The 23,388-nt window shown below is 34.3% G+C and overlaps 1 protein-coding gene across 1 annotated transcript in view; it reads right to left on the bottom strand.

The window, feature by feature from the left end:
• The window catches only part of LOC129244186 (protein grainyhead-like), a 226,443-nt gene that overhangs the window by 80,152 nt on the left and 122,903 nt on the right, over window positions 1-23,388 (bottom strand). The window contains exons 4-7 of the mRNA XM_054881799.1: window positions 12,981-13,112; window positions 11,021-11,512; window positions 9,900-10,117; window positions 6,716-6,878 (exon numbers count right to left, since the gene is read on the bottom strand). Of these exons, the coding sequence (XP_054737774.1) occupies window positions 6,716-6,878; window positions 9,900-10,117; window positions 11,021-11,512; window positions 12,981-13,112 (1,005 nt within the window). The remainder of the gene's footprint in view (window positions 1-6,715; window positions 6,879-9,899; window positions 10,118-11,020; window positions 11,513-12,980; window positions 13,113-23,388) is intronic.

Raw genomic sequence — 23,388 nt, 5'->3', positions numbered from 1 at the left:
AGTTGAATGGCATATTTGTAGTCATACCATCGCCCAGGAGCTAAAGTCGACCATAAAACATTTTAAACTATTTAGCAAAAATGTTACGCAAAAATAAGGAATTTCTAATTTCCCAACCTAATATTTGCATTTTTTTTAATTTATTGAATTTAACATGTAAAAATGGAGTTGAAATATCACTACCCAATTTTTGATTAATTTTATATCTTATGCAAGGTGGCGCAAAATTAATCATCCCATCGAAAGATTCTCATTTCGTCAATCAAAATAGGTTTTTTTTAATTACCAACAAAGATAAAATTCGGTACATTTTACAGTTTTTGTTAGATAAAGGAGAAAATGCATGCCAGGCCGCTGAAATTATGAATGATGTCTATGCTGCCGATTCTGTAACAGCTAATTACGTGCAATTTTAGTTTCGTTGATTCCGTTCAGGCATTTTCGATTAAAAAGAAATATCGAAAATGTTGATAAAATCATAGAAATAATTGGAGTTGAATGGCATATTTGTAGTCATACCATCGCCCAGGAGCTAAAGTCGACCATAAAACATTTTAAACTATTTAGCAAAAATGTTACGCAAAAATAAGGAATTTCTACTTTCCCAACCTAATATTTGCATTTTTTTTAATTTATTGAATTTAACATGTAAAAATGGAGTTGAAATATCACTACCAAATTTTTGATTAATTTTATATCTTATGCAAGGTGGCGCAAAATTAATCATCCCATCGAAAGATTCTCATTTCGTCAATCAAAATAGGTTTTTTTTAATTACCAAAAAATATATTCAAAAACAAAATTTGAGGATTAATTTTGCCTCATCTCATATTTACTTAATTTTTCTATGAAGTAATGCTAAAAATACCGAATTCTGGACCATAGCGTGCAGTATGAAACACGAAGAGATTTGTTCCCCACAAATCGGGGCTTCTTGAACGAACGCACTCGCTCAAAGCCGCATATTCTTTATTTACGGGATTGTGAACTATCAAGTCCGGGTACTTTTTTTGATATAATATAATAAAAGAAAAACGCTGCTGCAAGCAATTAGCAAGACATAGCTTTTTTGTTAACTTCTAAGATTTATAGAGGCATCGATTTTTATATAACCGACTGTAAAAAAGCAAAATGGCTGCAAATTATAGTTTTACTGATAAGAAGTTATACCTACAAAAAATATAGTTTCCTGTTATTTAAGCAAAAGACTCAATTTGTGCTAATGTATCCTCCGAATAATTACACACTCAAGCAGTCGCTGAACTCAGTAACAGTAAATTTTTGTTTGTATGGCATGGATTTGGAAATGTGTTTATATGTGGTTTGCTTAATTATTCTTTGTGGTTGCTCAGTTTTTATTAACTTGAAGTTCCTTGTAAAATATATGAATTGATTTCCGAATTAGAATTTCAAGTTCATTATCAATTTAACAGTGTCGGTATTACTAAGATGCTTCATCCCTTTAAATATATAAATAAAACTAAACATTTTTTATATACTTTCTTCTACATTTATGATATAAATAATATAAAGTCCCCCTTTCAGCGAAAAATCCAAGTGGAGTAATGTCACGATACATTTTTTTAACTCGAAAAATGTCAGAAAAGCTGCGCTTTACCCGAAGAAAGAAAAATATTAGCAATGAAAGTACCTTATTTCCTGTCTCATGGCTTTACTTGTACCAAAAATAATATCTTTTTTCTTCCCTTTAGACTTGCTTAATCCCAGTATCCCTTACTAATCTACACAACCCAATTATCGCATGAATATTTTAGCAGGAAATGCGATAGGGATTCGTTAGTGCACATACATACGTATGTACTTTTGTATGCTATTCACGCTCCAAATCCCTGTAGTATAATCTAATTTTTTGACAACTGTTTGGTGTGGGTCTCTATAATACTCGTACGCACACATACACACACACATTTCTTTCTATGAGCTTTGTGCCCTTACTCAACCGATATTTTGGCATACGCGCTGTGTGGTAACAACAATTCCACGTGGGTTGCTCCATTCAAAGATGCATTATTGTTCAAATTTCAAAATTGCATACCTACATAAATACATAAATACATATATATGTATATGCATATCAATATGTAAATAAACAAAGAAAAAAATCATATAAAACTACTTCGTGTGTTGGCATGCTGCATTTTTGTTATGAAATGCATGGTTCAGCGCCCTTTTCAAAAGTCAAAAAATAATCATCATTATAATTCACACATAGGCGAACCTACCTACAAATCTATATACGGATGTGCAATACACGCATACCACACTCTTGTGCGTAGTGAGTGCACAATTGCTTTGGACGCCGCTTTCGTGCCGTGACTTTATCTTCTCGACATTTTTCTTACAAATTTGCATTTTTATTTTCAAACATTTAGGGCAGCAACAAGAAAGAGTTGCGCGAATGAAGTGGCATAATATTATACATATTTTTTGATTGCAAAAAAAAAAAACAAAAAAATATTCACGCACAATTGCAGTTCTCGCGCGCACGCATCCTTTTGCCGCTCTAAAGGATCTCTAAAATATCGCGCGCAGTCTGTTTCACGTACATAAATGCATGTGTGCGCGTGTGTCTGCTTTGTATCTCTTTAACCCGATTCGCTACTGTGCTATCGTAAATTATTTTCTTTTAATTCTGTGATTTTCGCCCTACCCTTTTCTTAAAAACCAACCTTACGTCGTTTGCTTTGATTTTTTTATTGTCTGCGCATCTTTAAAAATTTGCATTAATTTCTTGTGACGTTCAGTTGGCTGCCACTGCCACTGCCGTTGCCGCGGAGTAGGGCGCATTAGGAAAACAAACATAAATTAATTTTGACACTTTCGCCTCGCGGCTGCCTGCCCGACTACTCGACTACTCGTCTGCTCGACTATGCGTCTACGCGTATGCGTTTGTCATGCCGTTGGCGTGGTATTGCAATCAAATTTATTGGATTTTTATGTAAATAGTTAATATGCATATGCGGCAATGCAGCATGCAACACTAAAAATGCATTAGGTTGACATTGGCGACAAACATACGGCTAGACTCGGCGGGCCAAACGCGATTGGCATCTTGAAATGAAAGCGGCTGCAGCTTGGCGGTAAACGTTTAGGCAAATCACAAGCGAGTGGCTGTTAATATTTTTCTTTAGTAAGACTTAGTTTTGCTATTAAATTTCTCAACTTTTTCAATAATTTTTTTTTTTCATGAGTTGTTCGTTATTCAATTATGCGCGTTTTAGTTATTTATTTTTATTTTTAAATTTATCATATCTACTATTATTTATTCATGCTAACAGACGTTTAAAAATTAATTGCTTGTAATCGCGTTGCCAGCGGCGCACCATTTTCCTATATACATAAACGTGTAACTTCAAAGAAAATATATTCAAAAATATGGAAATATTACAAAAATTACCGCTCAAGTCACTAAACGTGGGTTATTGGTATCCTTGCGCTGCACAGTGAAAGAGAGGTGGCGAAATAGAGTCAATGGAAAACTGAATAATCGTTTGACTATTGAGAACTTACACACATGAATATGTATGAACACCCAAATACCTTCTATGAGCTCTTGGCCAAATAGCCAATTTCACTAAGTAAAACGGACTTGAGCAGGTTTTGCTTTCGGATCGAAAAATTCTGTTCTATCATAGAAAATTGTGTACATATTCCGTTAAATTTTATTGAAATGGCTTCTTAAGCTACAGATATGAACAGTTAAGAGTTCAAATATTGCAGAAGAACCCAGTAACTTTGCGCTTTATAGGTAAGAAATGTTAAGTCGTTTTGCTAAAAGCCATGCAAGTGATGACATTAGAAAAACTAAGCAACAATTAAAGTTGTATAGGCAGGTATTGAAAATATGCATTACAATCGCAGAAAATGTATTAAAATACCAGATGGCGCAAAATTAATCAATCTATTGGAAGATTTGTAATTTTTGCAAATGGCGTCGAACGTCAAATATATTTTGCACTCATGAAATAGACAGCTGCAGTATACAAATAGACAAGCAATGGGCGCGTAAAGGTCAAAATGAAGACTTCCGTCACTAAAAAAAGTATTATTTTTGTATTTAGTAAAAATTTATTCATATCAAAATTGGATGATTAACCTTAGTATGATCATAAATTGATACGTTTTGACTTGATTTTTTTTTCAAATTAATTTTAGTATTTTTTTCATAAAAATATAGTTTATTCTATAACTTTCGGCAAAATTTTACAACTTTTTACTCAGAATTTTTACAAAATTTTTTATAGCCTATGGTTCCAAGTTTTTGTTCAATTTTGATAATTTTTTTTCTTTACAGTATTGCTAGTTTTCTCCATGAAACGAATGCGCCAAAACTTGTTTTATGCGGAAAAAGGGACATAGGAATACAGGGGAGAAAGTTATTAAAAACCAACGAGTATTCTGATCATCCTTAAACTTGCATTTTACTATACTAAAATTTAGTAGGCTAAGAAACTGTGAATCTCGAAATTTTTTTTTTTATTATTTTTTTTTTTATACTAATATGTGTCATTCTAAAACAAAAACCTCCTGCATCATTGATCTAGTTTTTAGAACATGTTTTTGTATGGTAAAATTCCCGTTCATTTTTAATACTTTTTCCTCTGGCAGTGTTGCGCATTTTCTTCGAATGCATGACAATTTTTTGTATATGGGGAAAATATTATTAAGAATCAACGAGAATTTTAAGTCACGTTAAACTTTCACTAAAAGCTAATGGACTATAAAACTGCGTACCCCGAATTTTTTTTCAAAATTCTGATAATATTCGATTTTCTATAAATCTCGTGAAAAGTTTGAAACTTGTATTACTATGGTGTTTGTTAAAGAATGAAATACAATATATTTCTGAAGAAATAAAAAATTGAAATTATGAAATAAATAAATAGTCAATTGTCAAACATGCCAATTTGTTGTGCTTTTATAGGTTTGACTTATCTGTTTATGTGTACATCGAAAGGAGTTTTCTATACATAATTTTAGTGGGAAAATTTTGGGAATGTTTAAACTGATATTTATCCCAACCATTTTTTTTTATTTATAGTGTGAAATCAGCTGTAAAAGCTACAAAAGCCTATATGGAGCCACCATTACCACTTTGCGCGGTCAAAAACTCGCATGGCGACCTCCCACTGTGCACCGCCGGAAAATTGATAGCAAGTGAAAATTGCAAACGCCTGCGGGCTTACGCGAATTTCACATCAACAGTGCGTGCAATGCCAACAACAAGTAAAAGGCTTATTTTACAACAGCATTTACACCGCATTAGTTATCTTTCGAAATGGTGCAATTAACCCCTAAAGTGTCGCATTGGCTGTCGGGCAGATTTCGCTGTGCGTGAAAGTTGCAACAGTTTTCACGCAAACCCATATACTCACAAGTGGCTTTTATGCATACTCGTACTAGTGCGTCTAACAATTTCGCTAGATTCACAGCAAGTAATTCAAAACTTTTTTCTTTTCGCTGTTTTCACAGCTTTGATGAGTGTCACCGCCGGCCGTGTTGCATAAACAAATTGGGATTCATAACTGCCAACTAGCGAGTGATGGAATTTGTTGTTATTTTTATATCTGAATAAAGTGCTTTTTTTCACTTCATTTCGACATGCGGAAATCCGATGCGGCAGCGACTCCAATTACTCGGAAGCTGAAATGCCGCACAAACATAACAATAAAAGCGCGAACAGAAAATGGAAATAGCGCGTAGAAAGCGCTACAGTTGCTGACGGTTATCCTTGCGCGTAACAATCCTTTTGCGCCACTTCACACACACATTTGCATATCATTCAGCTCAAGTATCACATATCAATGGTGACGGCGCGACTGAATGCGTCGTTTGACGGCTCATTCGTCTTGTCGTCTTATCTGATCGATGAATGCTTAACAGAGAATTTAAGGAAACAACAAATATAAAAGCTGGTATATAAAAATTAAAAATGCAAAAGTACTGCTTAAGGCAGTCTCCCAAGGCAGAGGTCCTGTGTAAACATTTGCTCTACGCTGAAAGCTGGATAATACAAATTAAAATTCAAAATTCAAATGCTGTACCAGACTTCGTGCCTCTCATTCTGAAATGGGAAACCTTTACATTCTCTGTCGATTGAAATTCAAATTGAAATGCAAAGACAAATAAACTAAGAAAATAAAAAAAATAAAAAAACCAAGAAGGAAATGTACAAATCATCAGCTATCATTCATCATCATCAAAAACAAATGTGTGGTAGTTAACAGTCAGCGTAGTGTTTAGGCCGCTGCCTAGTATGGCACATCCTTTTTGCAAGCAATCGTCAAGGGTTGATGCGCCACCTAGCAAATATTTGCTTAGATACAATCCTTTTCCCTACAATCTGCTCGCATATCCTTTTACAATCACTCAACTGCTACTTTGATATGCAATATGGATAAGTCCTTGTGCAATGGAAGCGCATCAAATCATTCTACAGAACTTTTTTGCTTACGCGCATGTAGATCTTTTGCTTAAGTAAAAGTGATAGCTGCTGTCTACAGCAATTAATCATCATTAAACTTGTAACCCTTGCACTTCTTCACTCACACATGCTGCTGTTTTACCTTTTAAGAGATATTTTTCTAAAAAAATTACTTAAAATTTACTTAAAGATTAATCAAATTTAACTTTCTCATGCTCCTACTCGTATTTTAGATCTTCATGTGTAGTATTCAAATCTGTGTGTGCATACCTTGACGGTTGTGTTCTTGATGGGCTTATCTGGATCCGGCACATACTCCAATGTAATGCCATAGAATTGTCCTTTGTTTATGTATGTGATGCGATCGTCTTCGCGTCGTTGTGACGAACTGATTGGACTCTCCAGATGGTAGCGGAAGCCAACATTGCAGAAGCTGTAAATGAGAGGAAAGACGAAAATGTTTCAAATTCATAAGTTATTAATTGCAGATGAAAAGTGGAGCAACATAAATTAAGAAAAAAAAAAGTTATCGGCTTTAACCCTGGACCACTAAACATAAACGACATAAAATATATTGTTTTGAATTTGCAGTCTGTGAGACGAATGATTAGTGACAGAGTAACACTGATTTAAGTTTAGTGTTGAGGAAGAGTTCTCTGTAAACAAATAATACCAGAATGCAACAAAATTCTGCGTATTTGATGAAACCAAAAGTAGATGAAAGTTTACATCTCCGATAACAAAATCTCAAAATAATAGATCTATGCACTTTTTATATATTTCATTTGCCGTGAGTGTCATAATCCAAAATATTTTTGTTTCTGAGGTAAGTATGCAGAAATGTTCACAAGCTCTTTTTTTAAGCTGTGAAAAAAGTATTAAGGAATTAAAAAGCATGGCGATATCTATTAACAGTAGCTCATTAAATGTTTTATGTCTTTACTTTTACTTAGGAAAAAAACACGAAAACTTAGCAGTCGTTTTCCTCCATATTTTGATTTTCGTGATTGTGACACTGTTGCAGTAAATGAATGATATGTAATAAAAAGTGATAATTTTCAAAATACTCTTTTCACAAGACAAATTTGGTAGCATTCGATCAGAGAACTGCCGTGTTTTTTTAACGCGAATATGTATGTATCTGCACTAGAAGCACAAAAAAAAACACCTCGATGATTTTCTACAATCCTTAAAATCATTTGGCTTCACTGTTCAACAAATATCAAATCAATATTTATTGAAATAAATCACTGAGAATGCAAGCAATAAGTGCATAACTTAACTCCCATTATCCAGAACAGATCTGTTTTTGTTTTTGTTTTATATATTATTTGTATAAATGTTAGTATAAAAGACAAATTTAAATTCGGTCAAATAATGTGTGTTTGTTTTTCAAAATGTATTAGAAAAATGTAAGGTATCTTATTGTATTTGAGGTCTAGGAATTAACATTTCTGCTGAAGTTCACCTTTTTTCTTTCATGTAAAGTACATCGTCGAATTTTTGTATATGGAAGCGAAAGGTTAGCAACGTCGTCAAAAATCAAGAGTATTTTGTAGTCACTTGAAACCTGCAGTACTAAAATTCAAAGGACTATAAAACTGCATACACGGAATACTTCTAAAGTTTAGATGGAAATTGAGCTTGAAATTTTTTTACAAAATTTGAAACTTTGCATCATATGAACTATATTTTGATAAGAAAAAAGTGGTTATGTGTTTATAATCTTGGAACGGGGGGTATATGAGAATGAATAGTGGCTAGGGCAAGCAGACCAGAAATAATATAATAAACAGTAATAAATAAATTACAAACACTTCAATAATAACAATATCACCGTGAAAAAGCATTTTTGGAATAGAGAGAAGCGATTGTGTAACCCTGAAAGTACTAAATAAAGGTGTATTTCTGTCAATGGCGAGTAAACGAGTAATCGCGTACATTAAAGGCTTTTGTGTTCGCGGTAACAATATTCAAATTTCGTAGTAAATATTTTCGTCGAATATTTTAATTCTCATGTTCTCTTATTTGAAAGGGGTTTTAAACTTTTTTTAAAAGTGATGTCTAATTGGCCCAACATTTTTACACACAAAAATGTTTTACAAAAATCATCCTCTTAAACAAACTTTGGCTCTTAACTCTTAACAAAAACTTTGCATGACTATAGATATTTTCTTGCAGGACAATAATTTCGCCAAAACATATGTACATTCACATTGTGCTCAGTTTCAAGAGATGACTAGCTTACAACTTTACCACGGAAGAGATCTTCTACTGTATTCTGTTATGAGTGTGTTTGTTTGACTTTAGAAGAGAGCGCTTGAAAGTTTTCGTAGAAGATTACGCCGATATAGCACTGAGAGTTTCATTTTAAGCGTTTTCTACCATTTTATAAAACTTTTAATGTACAGCTTTCATAGAAAAATAGTGCCAGAGAGCTTTTAAGCAGTTCTACATAGCTTGTATAAATATATACTACATTTATTAGAAATATAATTTTTACGTTTATATAAGTCCAACAAAAAAGATTCATTTCCATTTACTCAACGAAAATTGATACCCAGAAAGCTTTCAAGTTATTTTTACAGTTGTTTTTGCAAACTGATATTTTGATGCTTTTACAAAAATCTTTTGTAGCTTTCATTGAAAAGTAGTCCTGAAGAGCTTTGACGAAGTTTTGCAAAGCGTAAGCGCTTGAATGCTTTCTTGACACGAAATATCACAAAAAGCGTAATTTTCAATGGTTCTACAATTTAAAAAAATTGTTAATTTATTTCATTCATTGAGAAATAGTGCCGGAGAGCTTTCACGAAGCTTTGCAAAGTTTAATGATTATCACATTCAGATATAATTTTTGCATAAAAGCGCAAAAACCATTTTTTTTTTCAATTTACTCTATTGGAACAATGAAAGCTTTCAACTTAGCTTTTTAAGTTGTTTTTACAAACTAATGAACATTTAATTTGCAAAATATGTTTAGTATAGTTTTTAGCACTCATCAGTCCCTTACAAAAAATGTCAATTTTAATCAACATCAAAAATCAAACTTAACCAATAAAAAATAGTTAAGTAATAGGGTAAGAAGTATTGAAAACGAACCAAAATACTTTGAGAAAAATTAATAAATAAAAAAATGTTCACATTTTTCATGGGGCGATGTTGTTATCAAACTGAATAAGGGACTGATGCGTGTTAACAAATTTATTGTTTGTGTACATAGTGAAAAAAGGCTTTTTCTAAATAGTAAAAACTTGAAAACAATAAAAATCTGCCAAATTTGAGCTTTAACTTATTAGACGATTAAGCTTAATTTTTTTATTTTATTGAAAAGTGAAACACCATAATTTTTTTTGTTTTAACTTTTAAAGACGTCCAATATATTTTCCACGTAATTAACTATTTTCTTTCAATTTTTTTCTACATATTATGTACTTGTAGAGAGCTTTTCACTTACATTTTTGGTATTTGTATTTTATCCGCATCATTTTGGCGTCCAAAATCATGCCATGGCCTCGAACGTGTTGCACCATTCGGCGTAGATCCGCCCAAAGATGTGGTTGGACTATTTTGGCCATGAACGCTAACAGCGCCGCGTTGTATGCTGTTCACCGACACTGGTATGCCGCCATTACTGTCCAACAGTGTGCCAGAAAGCTCTGTATAGTCGAAAGACTGCGCGCGCACAGGACAAAAGTAGGTAATGAAAATATGAAAAGAAATAAAAAAGACAAACAAATGCATTAAAAATATTTATTATAAAAATTAGTAAAGCGTGTGTAATTAAAAAAAAATCAGACACAAAAAATTTCATTGTCATACCAAAAAAATTCAACAAAACAAAAAAAGAGCAACAACGCAGCAAAAATTATGTGAAAACGGCAATAACAAACACATCAAACAATTTACAAATAATTACGAGTTCGAGGATAATTTCAACGTAAAAATCGCTCATAAATCACAACAATCAACACACTGACAAGCACATAACAACAAGACTACAGAGAGTGAAGCAAAAAATTATAGCAAATTATAAATACAACGATTAGAACAACCACAACAACAGCAGCAACAACAACAATACGAAAAAGAACAACGTAAAAATTCAACAATAATTACAAAGCTCAAAAGCCTCAGAGAAATGCGACTCAGAGAATGCTGCAATACTTAATTTGAACTACAATAACGATACAAACACAACAACAACAACAACAACAACATCAATGCTACAAAAATTACACAACGTTACTAATAGCAAAAAAGAGCAAAGACACACACATTCGCAACACACACACAATCGATAGATGATTAGCGATCCTTTATCGAATCGAACGGGAGCACAATAGGGGTGAGAGAAGGAAAGAGAGAGTGAGAGAGTGAGAGTGCATGAAAGTTCAGCGTGACATCAAAAGAATATCGAAAGCTCATATTTCTTAGCTCACTGTGCGCGCTTCCTCTTAAAAGCTCAAGCATACGCCACTGCAAAAAAGCTTTCACTAAAATTTTTAAATAACTGCTTCAACAACAAAGAATTTTAGTAATCAAATTCACTCTGAATATGCAAATAATTTCACGTACCTGATGTATGTTGTTCTGATCCCGTGGTGTAATCGCATCCGCTCCAATACCCGAATCTGGACTCGGTAAATCCACCGTTAGTCCAGCAGCTGTTATGGTCTTTGCATACACTGGTGTGCCATTCTTGATTGTTGCTGTGTTGGACGTGGTATGCGATGGCATACTATTCACAGGTGCTGAGGCTGTTGTGAAGCGACCTTCATAGGTGGTACCCGGCTGTGGTGGATCAACCTCAGCGCCTCCGTACACAATATTACGTGGCGCCTGACCATAGCCGGTCTGGGTATCTGCGGTGTTTGCAGTGGTATAGAATTCGCGGTAATAGGGCTCTGTAATGAAGGTGGAAGTTGGACCGCCCGATGTGAGGCGTGTCGTAGTGTACATGCCATAACCGTCGGGTGTGATGTACGGGCCGGGGCTAGGAGTCTGTGCATTTACGTTCACATTATTTGCGCCGCCACCGGGGACAGGTGCATTGGACTGATGAGCGCCCTGACGAATTCACCGAGTGGGTTGAGTTGGGTTGAGAGCCGAGGTGCCGAGGTTCATGCAAGGGTTGTAAGCACGAATTGGATGCGCCGAAGTTTATGTTGCAGTAGAGTTGAGGTGCACGCGATTCAATTTCAAGCACGACGGCATAAAAGGCAAAAAAGATAAGAACAAAGAATAAATGTATTATATTTTAGTTTCATAATCATAGATCAATAAAAATTTATAGAAAACATAGGCAGTCAATTTGAGCGGGTCCGCAAGTGTATTTGTGGAAATGTATATATATTGCTTTTATGCGCTGTCCATGGGCTCACTAATCCGCTTAACACTTAACGTTTTTGCGTTTTTCACACATCGCGATTTTTGCGACTTTCGGCAATCGTGTAGGTGTGGCGCTGGCTGCGCATGCGACATACCTTCAAGAACAGTAACCACCAAATTCCGGTTCCATGCTGACGTGCTAATTATTGTAAGTTGACAAAAATACATACAGCAGCTGTTCAATTGATCGACCGATCGGTATTACCTCTGTCCACCAGGCCGAGCCGGCAATCATTTTGGCCATTTGTGATCTTTTAACTTTTGCTTTTTCTTTGAATTCACCACTACAAAAAAAGGCTGGTGATAGCCAAACTTGCGCTGCAGCCACTCAGTTTTGGCACTATAGTTGTGTATTTGTTTGTTTTTTGTATTCCTCTTTTATTACCTGGGTCATGCATTCTACGGTGATGGCTGCAGCAGCTGGTTATTAATTCCAGGTTATTAGTTTTTATTCTTTGCCAAAAGTTGCCCTGACCAGATTTGTTGAAAAGTGAAATTATCTGTTAATGATTTGGTAATTTGTCAAATGACGGAAGGTCAGCAAAAACGTAGTTGGCGATACTGTTAGAGCGCCACTGGTAGAAGACACGACGCGCGTGCGCAGATTGTTTTTTACTGTGGACTATTGGACTGCGCTGGACAATTTTTTTACTTTGTGTAGTGTTTTTTATGTGAATACTTAACCACCTGTTTTAAGTGTCTTTCGATTTTGTTTGTTCTTGTTTTTGATTGATTAGCGGTACTCACGGGAAGCTCAAAAAAGATTCAAAGTGGTTCTTTTGGTACATTTTATTGATACTCTCACTTTTTTTGTGCACAAACTTTTTCTCATTTCCGTTCGTTAGATTTTATCTAAAGCTTTTTTGTCTGCCAGATTCATTGTGCTTTAAATATTTTTTAATTATAATTTCATTTAAAGTGGTTTCTATATCTATCCAATTAGCGGCAAAATTTTCAATTAATAAATTTCATACTTTTTGTGTATTTTCATACTCAAAGCCACTTTTCGTAAAAACCCAATTTACAGCTTTTAAACTTATATTTTTTTGTATTTAAAAATATTTTCCCACCGTCCTTTCGTCAAGTCATAACGAATCGAATTTTCTTAATTTTAAAAGGTTACCCATTTTCACGGGTTTGCACTCACCTGCAAGAAAATTTGTGTGCCACCACTGGCACTGTACATTGTATCTGTTGTTGGACTTCCAGGACTTATAGGCGGCTCTTTAATTTGTATGGTTGTGTGCGTTGGTGGTGTTGGTGACTGCACAACTAAAACCTGCGAAATTGAATTTGCTTGTTTGAGTGCATTCACTGAAGAAGAGGGAGAAATGATGTTGCGTAGGGGAATGGATCAAAGGGGCGAAATTAAAGTAGGGGTGGTTGGGGATATTAAGGTAAATAAAAAAGGAAAATTTCAAATGAAAAACAAATAAAGTATAGTTTCGAAGATGAGCGCAGGAGAATACAGAGTGGAAAATTTTCGGCCGTCGATACACAAACACACACAGGCGATAACGTGGAAAGCTCTTTTTAAGTTGAAAACATTTTAAGTTAAAAAATTAATACTTGTGGGATTCAAGCGCACACCCACGAAATATGTTGAAACACTGAGACAAAAAATTAAGAAAATGTTTAAAAGCTGAACTGTGCAATTATTATGTAGGCTCATTAGTTTACAGTAAAATATATTAATGAAGGAAGAAAAACTTTCACATTTAGCGGCAACAGCTTTCACATTTCACCAGTCGAAGCTTTCATATTGTTTTATCAAACGCATTAGAAATTAAAAATTTGGACCGGCTTAAGAATATTAACTAAAAATAAAAATTGTCTCAATAACACTGATCAACAAAAGTGAATTTTTAATTTAACAAATGCAACTTTTTGGTATTTTTTTCTTTATTTTTACTCCTTAAGGTGGAAAATATGTGCAGAAAAAATTTTATCTCCCATATGTTTTTGAAGATTTTCTGATTTAATTATAAAATAAAATATGAGACTTTACATGAACTAAAACTTGAAAATATGTTTTGAAAACTAAAAATTAAGATTTTCAAGACTACTTGTCCCTTGTAACCGCCCAACTAAAATATCTTGACATACGAGTACTCCATTTGCTCTGGTCCCATTCCTGATGGAACGTTTTGATGCTAACGTCTGCTATAGTCTGTCGGAAAATAAGTCGAGGTGTGTGTCTTAGTTCTTCTATCGAACCGTGATGCTCTACACACTCCGTCTAAATCTTTTTTCGTTTTTTGCCCCATTTTTATCTTGATGAGCCACAGCGAAACCAAAATAATCACGACAACACTATTTCATTGCTAAAGTAAAAAAAATATAATTTTTCTAGTAACACTCAAGGCATAAATTAACTGCGAGAGCGTTTTTAAAAGATCCAAAATGTTTCAAGAAAAAAGCGTACTACTGCAGAGTAAAGCTTTCGTTTATCAAAAACTTTAAAGAGAATATAGGCGGCTACTCACGGTTTTAAGTCTTTTTTCTGGTCGTAATGATTGTTTGCTTATGAAAGCTGTCTGTGAGGAGAGCTTTTGCTGGGCATTAAATGTGCAAATCAACTAGAATTTTGAATCACATTAAACTTATACTTTATTAAACTTAAATTTAATGGGCTATTAAACTACGTGCCTAATTTTTTTCTAAAAATTCTAAATAAGAAGTTTAAGTTTTTGTGTGAAGTTTGAAACTTGGATTTATTTTTTGTTCGACAAAGAGCTATACTTTTAGGAAAACATAAAAAAAAAACAGTCCATAAGGAAAATCGTCCCAGTAGTCAAAATTTGCTGTAGTTTGTTCGCAAGCTGTAGTTTAGTCAATATTATCAATATTCAAGATATTTTTATTTTTTTAATATTTTTAAAGACGAAAATAGAAGCAATATGATTTTCTTTTTTAATATTTTATTAGAAACTCTTTCTAGCGGTAAGTCAACGCAGAATTTTCTGCGGATCATCAACATTTTGCAATTTCCTGTTTCTTCGTTATTTCGAATATAATTTTTGGCAGAAATTTGGGCAAAGGATTTTCATGGAACGTAAGAAGTATTTGAATTTTTGCATAATTTTTTATACTTTTGTTGCAGCGTGTTTTTACAAAATCTTGCGTAATTTGCGGAAAAGTTCATTTGAACAAAAAATAAATAAAAAAATTAGAAATAAAAAAATATTTGCACATGCTTGTACAATTTCGCAAACACTGGTAATATCGCTTGTTTGACAAATTGCATGCGATTTGTGCTTGTTTGTTATCTGCGCATGCGCAACAAATGATCGCGCGCAGCCAACTGATTGTGATTGCATGTAGATATTGCTTGATTGTATGCAATAGATTTGATGGATATTAATTGATACTATTGCTAAAGCACTTAATCAGTATTGAAAGACACGGCAGAAGAACAACAACAACACAGAAATTTTCAGAAGCGACAGTAAAAGCAAAATTGAATAATTAACATGCGATTGTTAGGTATGCTTTGAAAAGAAAAATTCAAAGAAAAGCACTAAGGGCCTTCAGGCTCACTAAAAATTACTTAAACCCCTTAAAAATTACTTAAACCTTATTGAGTTGAGTATTTTTATGTGGAAAGAGCTTAGGCGCTTGTTTTTTTATCACATACGAATCATGCGTATCTTTGGAAATTTGAAGGCACGAATGTATGCACATTAAGGTGCATCACTCTTTTTACAAAAAAAAAAAATCGGTGCTATTTTTCCATCGGAATTATAAAATTTATTATATTTTAAGATCTCCGCCACAATATTTCGAAAAAATATGAAGATTTACGTGAGTTGGAACGATTTGAAAGTATTTTCGAACTTTTTAAGCTGTTAAAAGGGCAGCATCATCAGAGGTAATTTTTGTGAAAAAATATTTTTTATAAAAACTCAATTTTTGCAGAAATTTTGAAATTGGCCCAGCTTACGTAAATTTTAATATTTTTTTGAAATATTTCGAAGGCATTCTTAAAATATAATAATTATTTGAATTCCGGTAGAAAAACTGCTACTTTTTAGTGAGCCATCCTAATGTAAATACATATTCATATGTAAGTATTTAGAGATTTACTAATAGGACTATGAATAAGTTCGTGCGGTTTTACAACAGATGGCGTAACTTGATTATTATTCCATCGATCCACATTTCCAAACATTCATTGGAGAGCTACTGTCGTAAGGCACAAACGTCAGTATAAGTTTTTTATTTGAAGCGTAAACAACAATATTTTTACCACACTTGAAAATGTCGAATTTCGTGCCAAATAATGTGTTTTTGCGGGGAATTTTTTAATATGAAGAAAAAAGCAGCCGAAAGTCATCGTATCTTGGTGGAAGTTTATGGTGAGCATGCTCTAGCTGAGCGAACGTGCCAGAAGTGGTTTGCACGCTTTAAAAGTGGTGATTTTGGCTTGGAAGACGAAGAACGCGAGGGTGCGCCGCCAAAGTTCATGGATACCGAATTGGAGGAATTGCTCGATCAAGATCCGGCTCAAACGCAAGAAGAGGTTGCAAAAACTTTGGGAGTTGATCAATCAACCATTTCCAAACGTTTAAAAGCCATGGGAATGATCCGAAAGGTAGGCCATTGGGTGCCGTATGAATTGAAGCCAAGAGACGTTGAACGCCGTTTTATGGCATGCGAACAACTGCTTCAACGGCACAAAAGAAAGGGTTTTTTGCATCGAATTGTGACTGGCGATGAAAAGTGGGTCCATTACGACAATCCAAAACGTCGGGCAACGTATGGATACCCTGGCCATGCTTCAACATCGACGTCGGCGCAGAATATTCATGGCCTGAAGGTTATGCTGTGTATCTGGTGGGACCAGCTGGGTGTTGTGTATTATGAGCTACTGAAACCGAATGAAACGATTACGGGGGATGTCTACCGACGACAATTGATGCGTTTGAGCCGAGCACTGCGAGAAAAACGGCCGCAATACGCCGATAGACACGACAAAGTTATTTTGCAACATGACAATGCTCGGCCACATGTTGCACAAGTGGTCAAAACATACTTAGAAACGCTCAAATGGGATGTCCTACCCCACCCGCCGTATAGTCCAGACCTTGCGCCATCCGATTACTATCTCTTCCGATCGATGCAACATGGCCTGGCTGACCAGCACTTCCGTAATTACGATGAAGTCAAAAAATGGATCGATTCGTGGATTGCGGCAAAACCGACCGAATTTTTCACAAAGGGAATCCGTGAATTGCCAGAAAGATGGGAAAAAGTAGTAGCAAGCGATGGACAATACTTTGAATATTAAATTTGTAACCATTTTACGTCAATAAAGTTTCAAATTTCGAAAAAAAACCGCACGAACTTATTCATAGTCCTATTACTTTACATAGTTTTGATTGCGTGCGCACAACGGCCTATCCAATCAGAAATGTCACACAATTATATAAAAAAAAATTTGTTTTCAACTCTTTGCCGCTGTCGTACATTCGTTAAACAAGGCAAAAGCAAAAGCTAAAAAAAAATATATTTTTGTATATTAATTTCCTTTGATTGATGATCATTCATATCTGCGTATGTACATAAGTGTGTGCTAGGTAAGTAGTATCGGCGCTGAAGTGGCGCTGCTGACATGGCTGATTTGCCTAGCCGGGCAGCGCTTGCTGCGAATTGTATAATAGCAGTTAAAGTGCTGTTGTTGTAACTGTTGTTGTTGATTAGAATTTATGTGCAGTTGTAGTTGTTGCTGTTGGTGCTGCCGCTTTTGACCATTCATTGCGTGCCGGGTTGAGAACGCCACAATAATGCGGAAGGCCGCCATCAGCCAGTGCAAATCAGCGGTCAAGTCGGCAGCAGAGCGTCTTGGTGAACTAAGTCAAGTCGCTAGCTGTGGTTCGTTGGACACAATTACGCAGCGGCAATGATTAATTGTGCCGAGACCGTGCTTCATTGTCATGAAAATCCATAGCAGGCCCTCTAACCTGCACTCTGTTCGCAACTTATCTTTGCTGCCCCTTTGCCCTGCTGGTTGGTTTTTTGTGCCTAGCCAACTATGTAGCAGTGGCAGTCGGCTTAAAAGCTACTGTTCGCCTGTTTATTTATTTGGATATTCGTTAATGCCATGCTTATGAAATCGGCTGGTTTGTGGTTTTTGTAATTATATAAGCATGTAATTGAAATTTGAAGAAAAAAGTGATTTTGTATTTTTTGGATTTTTTCTTTGAGTTCAGCAACGAAATCGCGTTTAATGAAACGCAAGCAAATCGAATGGCGAATTCAAATATTGTCAATTGTGGCTATGATTGATTAACTTGTGCTAATGTTACAGCAACAACGAAAGCAAAGTATTTGCTATTCACAATATAAAAAAGTGGAATAACAAAAAAGAAAATACACTAATAATTAATTAGACGAAGAGTAATGGGGGAAAAAAAACTACATTTCTCACTAGTATGCAAATTTCCCTATCAAATTTCAAAACAAAAAATAAAAACAATAAGCGTAGCTGTTAGTTCAACAAAATTTTAGTAGGAATTATTCCTAATTAGCGAATAGTTTGTTTTTCACGCTGAGCTGATGCTTGCACAATTTTTTTCGTTTGTTTTTGTATTATACTAAAAACATAGGTTTATATTACTAATTGCAAGACAAATGATGGCTGTTTGTTAGCTCCAACGACAGGAAGTCAGTTGCAGCTTCACTAGAATGGCAAGTCACATTTAAAGTCTTTTATATACTTTACATACATACACACATATGCACACATTTTTCATCTATGCTAAGCTAAGTTTTGTGATCTTACATATCCAGTGGCGTGAGCTCATCTTAGGAGCGGACTAGTTTTTTCATATGTATGCATATTTCCTTTGGACGAAGTGAACAATCCTTCACATATTTGCCCTAACCACTATTCGTACCTCTACGATTTCTTCTTATATACAGCCTGTTGCAAAATTATAAACACAACACTTGTAAAAATAAAAAGTGCATAATACGAATAAAAACCCTCCAACGCAAAGTTTCAAAATTTATACAAAATGTTTAAGAACTTTCAAAAATTTCATTTAAACTTTTTAAATACAATTTTTAGAATTTTTCTGTGTATTCAGTTTTATAGACCGTTGAATTTTAGTATAAAAAGCGCGACTTTCAAATCACTACAGAATACCACAGAATTAAAAAATTTTTTTTTCGCTAAGGTGCCACTCTTTTTCTTATTTCTATTCCTTTTATATCCAGCGACAAGAAAAGGTGAAAGAAGCTGCCATCTGCAGTCAAAAGAGTTTAGATTGATTATATATATTTATGCAGAGTACATCCTTTGTTAGGTGTTTGGCCGAGCTCCTCTTGCTGTTTTCCATAAATGGCGGGACCTCCAGTTTTATGCCGCCTCCGGATGGCAGAAGAGGTTTTTCATGGCAGAAGGTTTGCCAATTTTTGCCGAGGAGCAACCGCATAAAGAAAAACTTTTTCTATCATTTGATATCGAGTCACGCACCAACTTATTCGGCTATGTCGGGCGATAGTGCTCTAGAGGCATTTCTTCGTATGGAAAATGTGAAATAAAATATCTTCTTCATGTAGATTAGGAACTCGAACTTGGCCAAAAACTTTTAAGCGGTTACCACACCAATCAAGCAGAAGAATAATAAAGAAAACTATCCTCCTCATAGTATTACAAGCTGGCGCAAAATTTATCACGCTATCGAAAGATTTATAATTTTCGCAAATGGCGTCAATCTTATTTGAAACTTGTGAACTAGACAGCTGCAGTATACAAACAGACAAGCGCTGAAGTGCGCGAAGGTCAAAGTAAAATTTTCCATCACTCAAAATATTTTTTTTTTTGCATTTAGTAAAAAAGCTGTTCAAAACCAAAGTTGATGATTAATTTTGCACCGCTTTGTAGTTGCCTCTCAGAATATTGCCGGTAAGCGCATCTGTTTCTCCACCGCCTTACCAAGATTAATTTAGAGCCGTCGGCAAATGAATTATTTAAATATGACTCGATTTGCCTCCATGCAGTACCACTTTTTTGATACGAAACATATTTCGAGGCGTGTGAGGGTTTTCAGGTGCCACTTTGGTTATATTTGATTTGGCTTTGAGCGCCATACACCATTGAGTGGATACCAATCCTCTAGGTCTTCATTTCATAGTTAGTTATGGCTTTCTACAGTGAATATACATATAAAATGTAGGTCCATATGTGGTAATCTAATCTGATAATGTAGTAATCTATAAATAAATAAAAAATCTAAACCTGGCTCTTCGTAAAAAACCATGAAAGTAACGGTCCCAATAAAACTTTAGCTTGGGACCCAAATTTATACAAAAAAACCGAGATATTCAGATCCCATGGAAATATTTCATGTCAAGCAAACTGTGAATTATTCAAGTAATTCTTCAAGCCTTAAAAACTCACAGATTGTGCTGTGAAATAACTTATGTATGCATATTTGTTGAACTTATAAAATGCGAAGTGAAAAACAAATTAAAATTTGAAATGTGCAACGGATGTCATTCGCTTTTGTTGTCGCAATAGAAATAAGTGATTATAAATTATCTAGCGTACCCACTGCAACAGCAACACCGACAACGAGTGTTCCCATTGTTTTAGTGCAGTCCATATGAGTGCAATATACATACATTTTTTTCTATTGTGACAAAAAAAAAATTCAAATCACATTAATTTTTATATTTCACATTTCGATTTATTTTGGGTTTCGTATTTTTATACTACGCCTTTTTGCTGATATAACTCCTGCATTGCTGCACCCAAAATTAATGTCTTATACCTCTGGTTGGATAAATTTCAAAATTTAATTCAAGCAATTTGCATAAATTAAAAGTAAAAATTTGGAGAAGAAATCACATCAAAGCGACTAAAAAGAGATTAAGAAGACTGGAGAGGCAAACAAAATTAAATAAATAAACAAAAAAAAGAAACTAAATTAATAGCAGGCATTGCAGCGCTGCATAATGCCCAAAAACGGAGGGAATCAAACGACAGCATCGTTGCAGCGCAGTTGCAGTCGCGGTCGGCTATAAATTTTAAATTAACAAAGTAAGTTTGATTAAATAAACAAGAATTCACTCTTTATGACATTTAAGCTAAAATGACCATAAACATTGGCAATGTGGCGACAGTGCGCAACAACAACAAACAACAAAAAACTTAGCTGTTTTTGTTGTTTTTCTACTTTGTTTTGCTGCCTTCAAAGCAGCAACAGCAGCAAGGCACGAAAGATGACAATAAATTCAAGCGAAACAGAATAAAAAAAAAAATAAAAATAAAAATAAAAATAAAATTGTTAATAAAAAGTGAAACGAGATTAAGCAAAGATAAATTGCATTGCGAAGAGTTGGAGTTCAACAACAAAATATTTAATATGACACAACGCAATTTAATTAAAATTACAGGAAAATTAATATGCTGAGGCTTAAGAAAATTGGCCCAGCTTAGCTTTGACAAAAACTGAGTGGTGTAAAATAAGTAGCTGTGTGCAAAAAAAAAATAGATATAATAAATAAATAAAAAAATTATCTCTTGGAGCTACAAAAAAAAAAAAAATTTAAATGGCTTGTTTTTGTGTTTGTATATATATATTTTCAGAACTAAAATATTCCACTTGTAGCTCAGCTATTTGGCTTAATTTGCTAGTTTTTTTTTTTATATTTATTTACAGACAAGAATAATAATAATATAATTACTCCACATAAAAACTGCGGAAAACAAATTTTGAAAAGTAAAAATATTGCATTTTAAAATTCGACTTTTTTCGTACTTTACTCATTATTTGATTTTGGGAACTTGAAATTTTAAGGTTAGGTTAGGTTAGCTTAAAAAGAGCTGAACCAGGAATGGTAGAATACAAGATTGCACAGATTAAAGTGGATAAATCAGCGTATTTGCAGAAGCATAATTATAAATGAGGAGTGTGAGTGAATAAAAACGAGAGTGCCAAAATGCGAAGATTTGTAAAAAATGAAAAGTTGGGTGTGGTTAATGTACAGATCTGATTTTTTTCAAATTCAATGAGAGCGATATTATAATACGATATGTGCAATATTCTGCGTTCTCTCAACCGTGGAGGTGACTATACTGCGCTAAATAACTACAGCAGAAGAACTCATTCACAAGTTTTGATATTTTATTTGTTTCCAATTTAATTCTAATAATTTTCGATGAAAACATATTTCGTTCTTTTACAAAAACCGTATAAATTCAAGCTGAAAATTTTGTGCAAAATAAAAAAAAACAAAATTCTAGAAATGTGCATTAAAATTGCATACTTTAAATCGGAAGTTTTAGATATGCAATTTTATGACCCGTGGCTCAAAGTCGCATTCATTTGACAATTTTGTTTGCTGGTGATATTGACTTTTTTATTCCATATAAAAAATGTCGAGCTATATCAAAAAAATGCACAAGAGAGCCATCGAAAAAATTTGTTAAAAATTAACACAATTTCTGAGCCACTTGAAGCTTGAAAGAGAGAAAGATATATTTATAGAGAAAGGGAAACAGGGAGCAATATATATGTATATAGAAAGAGATAGAGAGACAGAGAGAGAGAAAAAGTTCAAACGAAGCTCTTCTCAGCTCCATACAGTTGAACTATACCAGGCCTGAATTCACAAGTTATGAAAAACATATTTATCCTTCTGAGAGCGAAGACTAAGGCATTCAGCGTACATGAATGATTGCGACCCCACTCGCTTTTACTAAAACACAAAAAAAAATCGTTTCCCTTTCGAATTAAAAAATATATACATATTTATATATATAATTAGTTATAATATATAAATTTCATTTTGACACCTAGGCTATAACCCACAAATGAATGAAAAAAAGCAAATTCTTAAGCTAAGCACTCTACAGTTTTCCGATTGATGGCGTTGAAAAAAAAATTAACTAAAGGTATCGCAGGTTATAGCGGAGGCCTCAGATATGCCTTTGACAGTCGTAATGTTAGCACTTTACCACCGCCGAATCTTCTCTGCAGTTACAGCTAAAAGCATCTATTAAACGGTGTTGAGTTATTAGACCTAAGAGATAACGATTAAGTTAGAGATCCTGTGAACAGATTAACCAGATCATCATAAAGGTGGGTGCCGAGGTCCATTGAAAGTATCTTCAGCAACTTTAGTTGTTGGATTAAGTTATGGACCTTTTACCAGATTTACCTGGCAATCGTAAAAGTGAGTTCCGTAACTCATTCATCAATTGCTGTTTCATTGAAAGCATCTCTGCTATACCTGCGTTCTAGCTATAATCTTTTCTTTCAGTCTTTCCTTGTCAGCCCGTTTGGGTTGCAGTGTCAATAAAATATAACTAATATACAACTACCTTCGAAGAGATTCTTATGAATGTACTAAATTGGGAGATTTTTTGAGCTAAAACTATCACTTTTAATAAAATCGCCTTGTCTCTGTCAATTCAACCTCAAAACAATCATAAGTTCAGGTTTATTGCGAGCTGTTTTGGCTTCTGTAAGACGGGTCTGATGAGCGATGGGATGTATAGTTTTATTCATCAAGAGAGGGTTTTGTTCCTCAATTGCATACCT

Source organism: Anastrepha obliqua, chromosome 4 (assembly GCF_027943255.1).
Source record: "Anastrepha obliqua isolate idAnaObli1 chromosome 4, idAnaObli1_1.0, whole genome shotgun sequence".
Lineage (NCBI taxonomy): Eukaryota > Metazoa > Arthropoda > Insecta > Diptera > Tephritidae > Anastrepha > Anastrepha obliqua.
The sequence above is the reverse complement of the archived record's forward strand: the minus strand, read 5'-3'. Positions and strand labels throughout refer to the sequence as shown.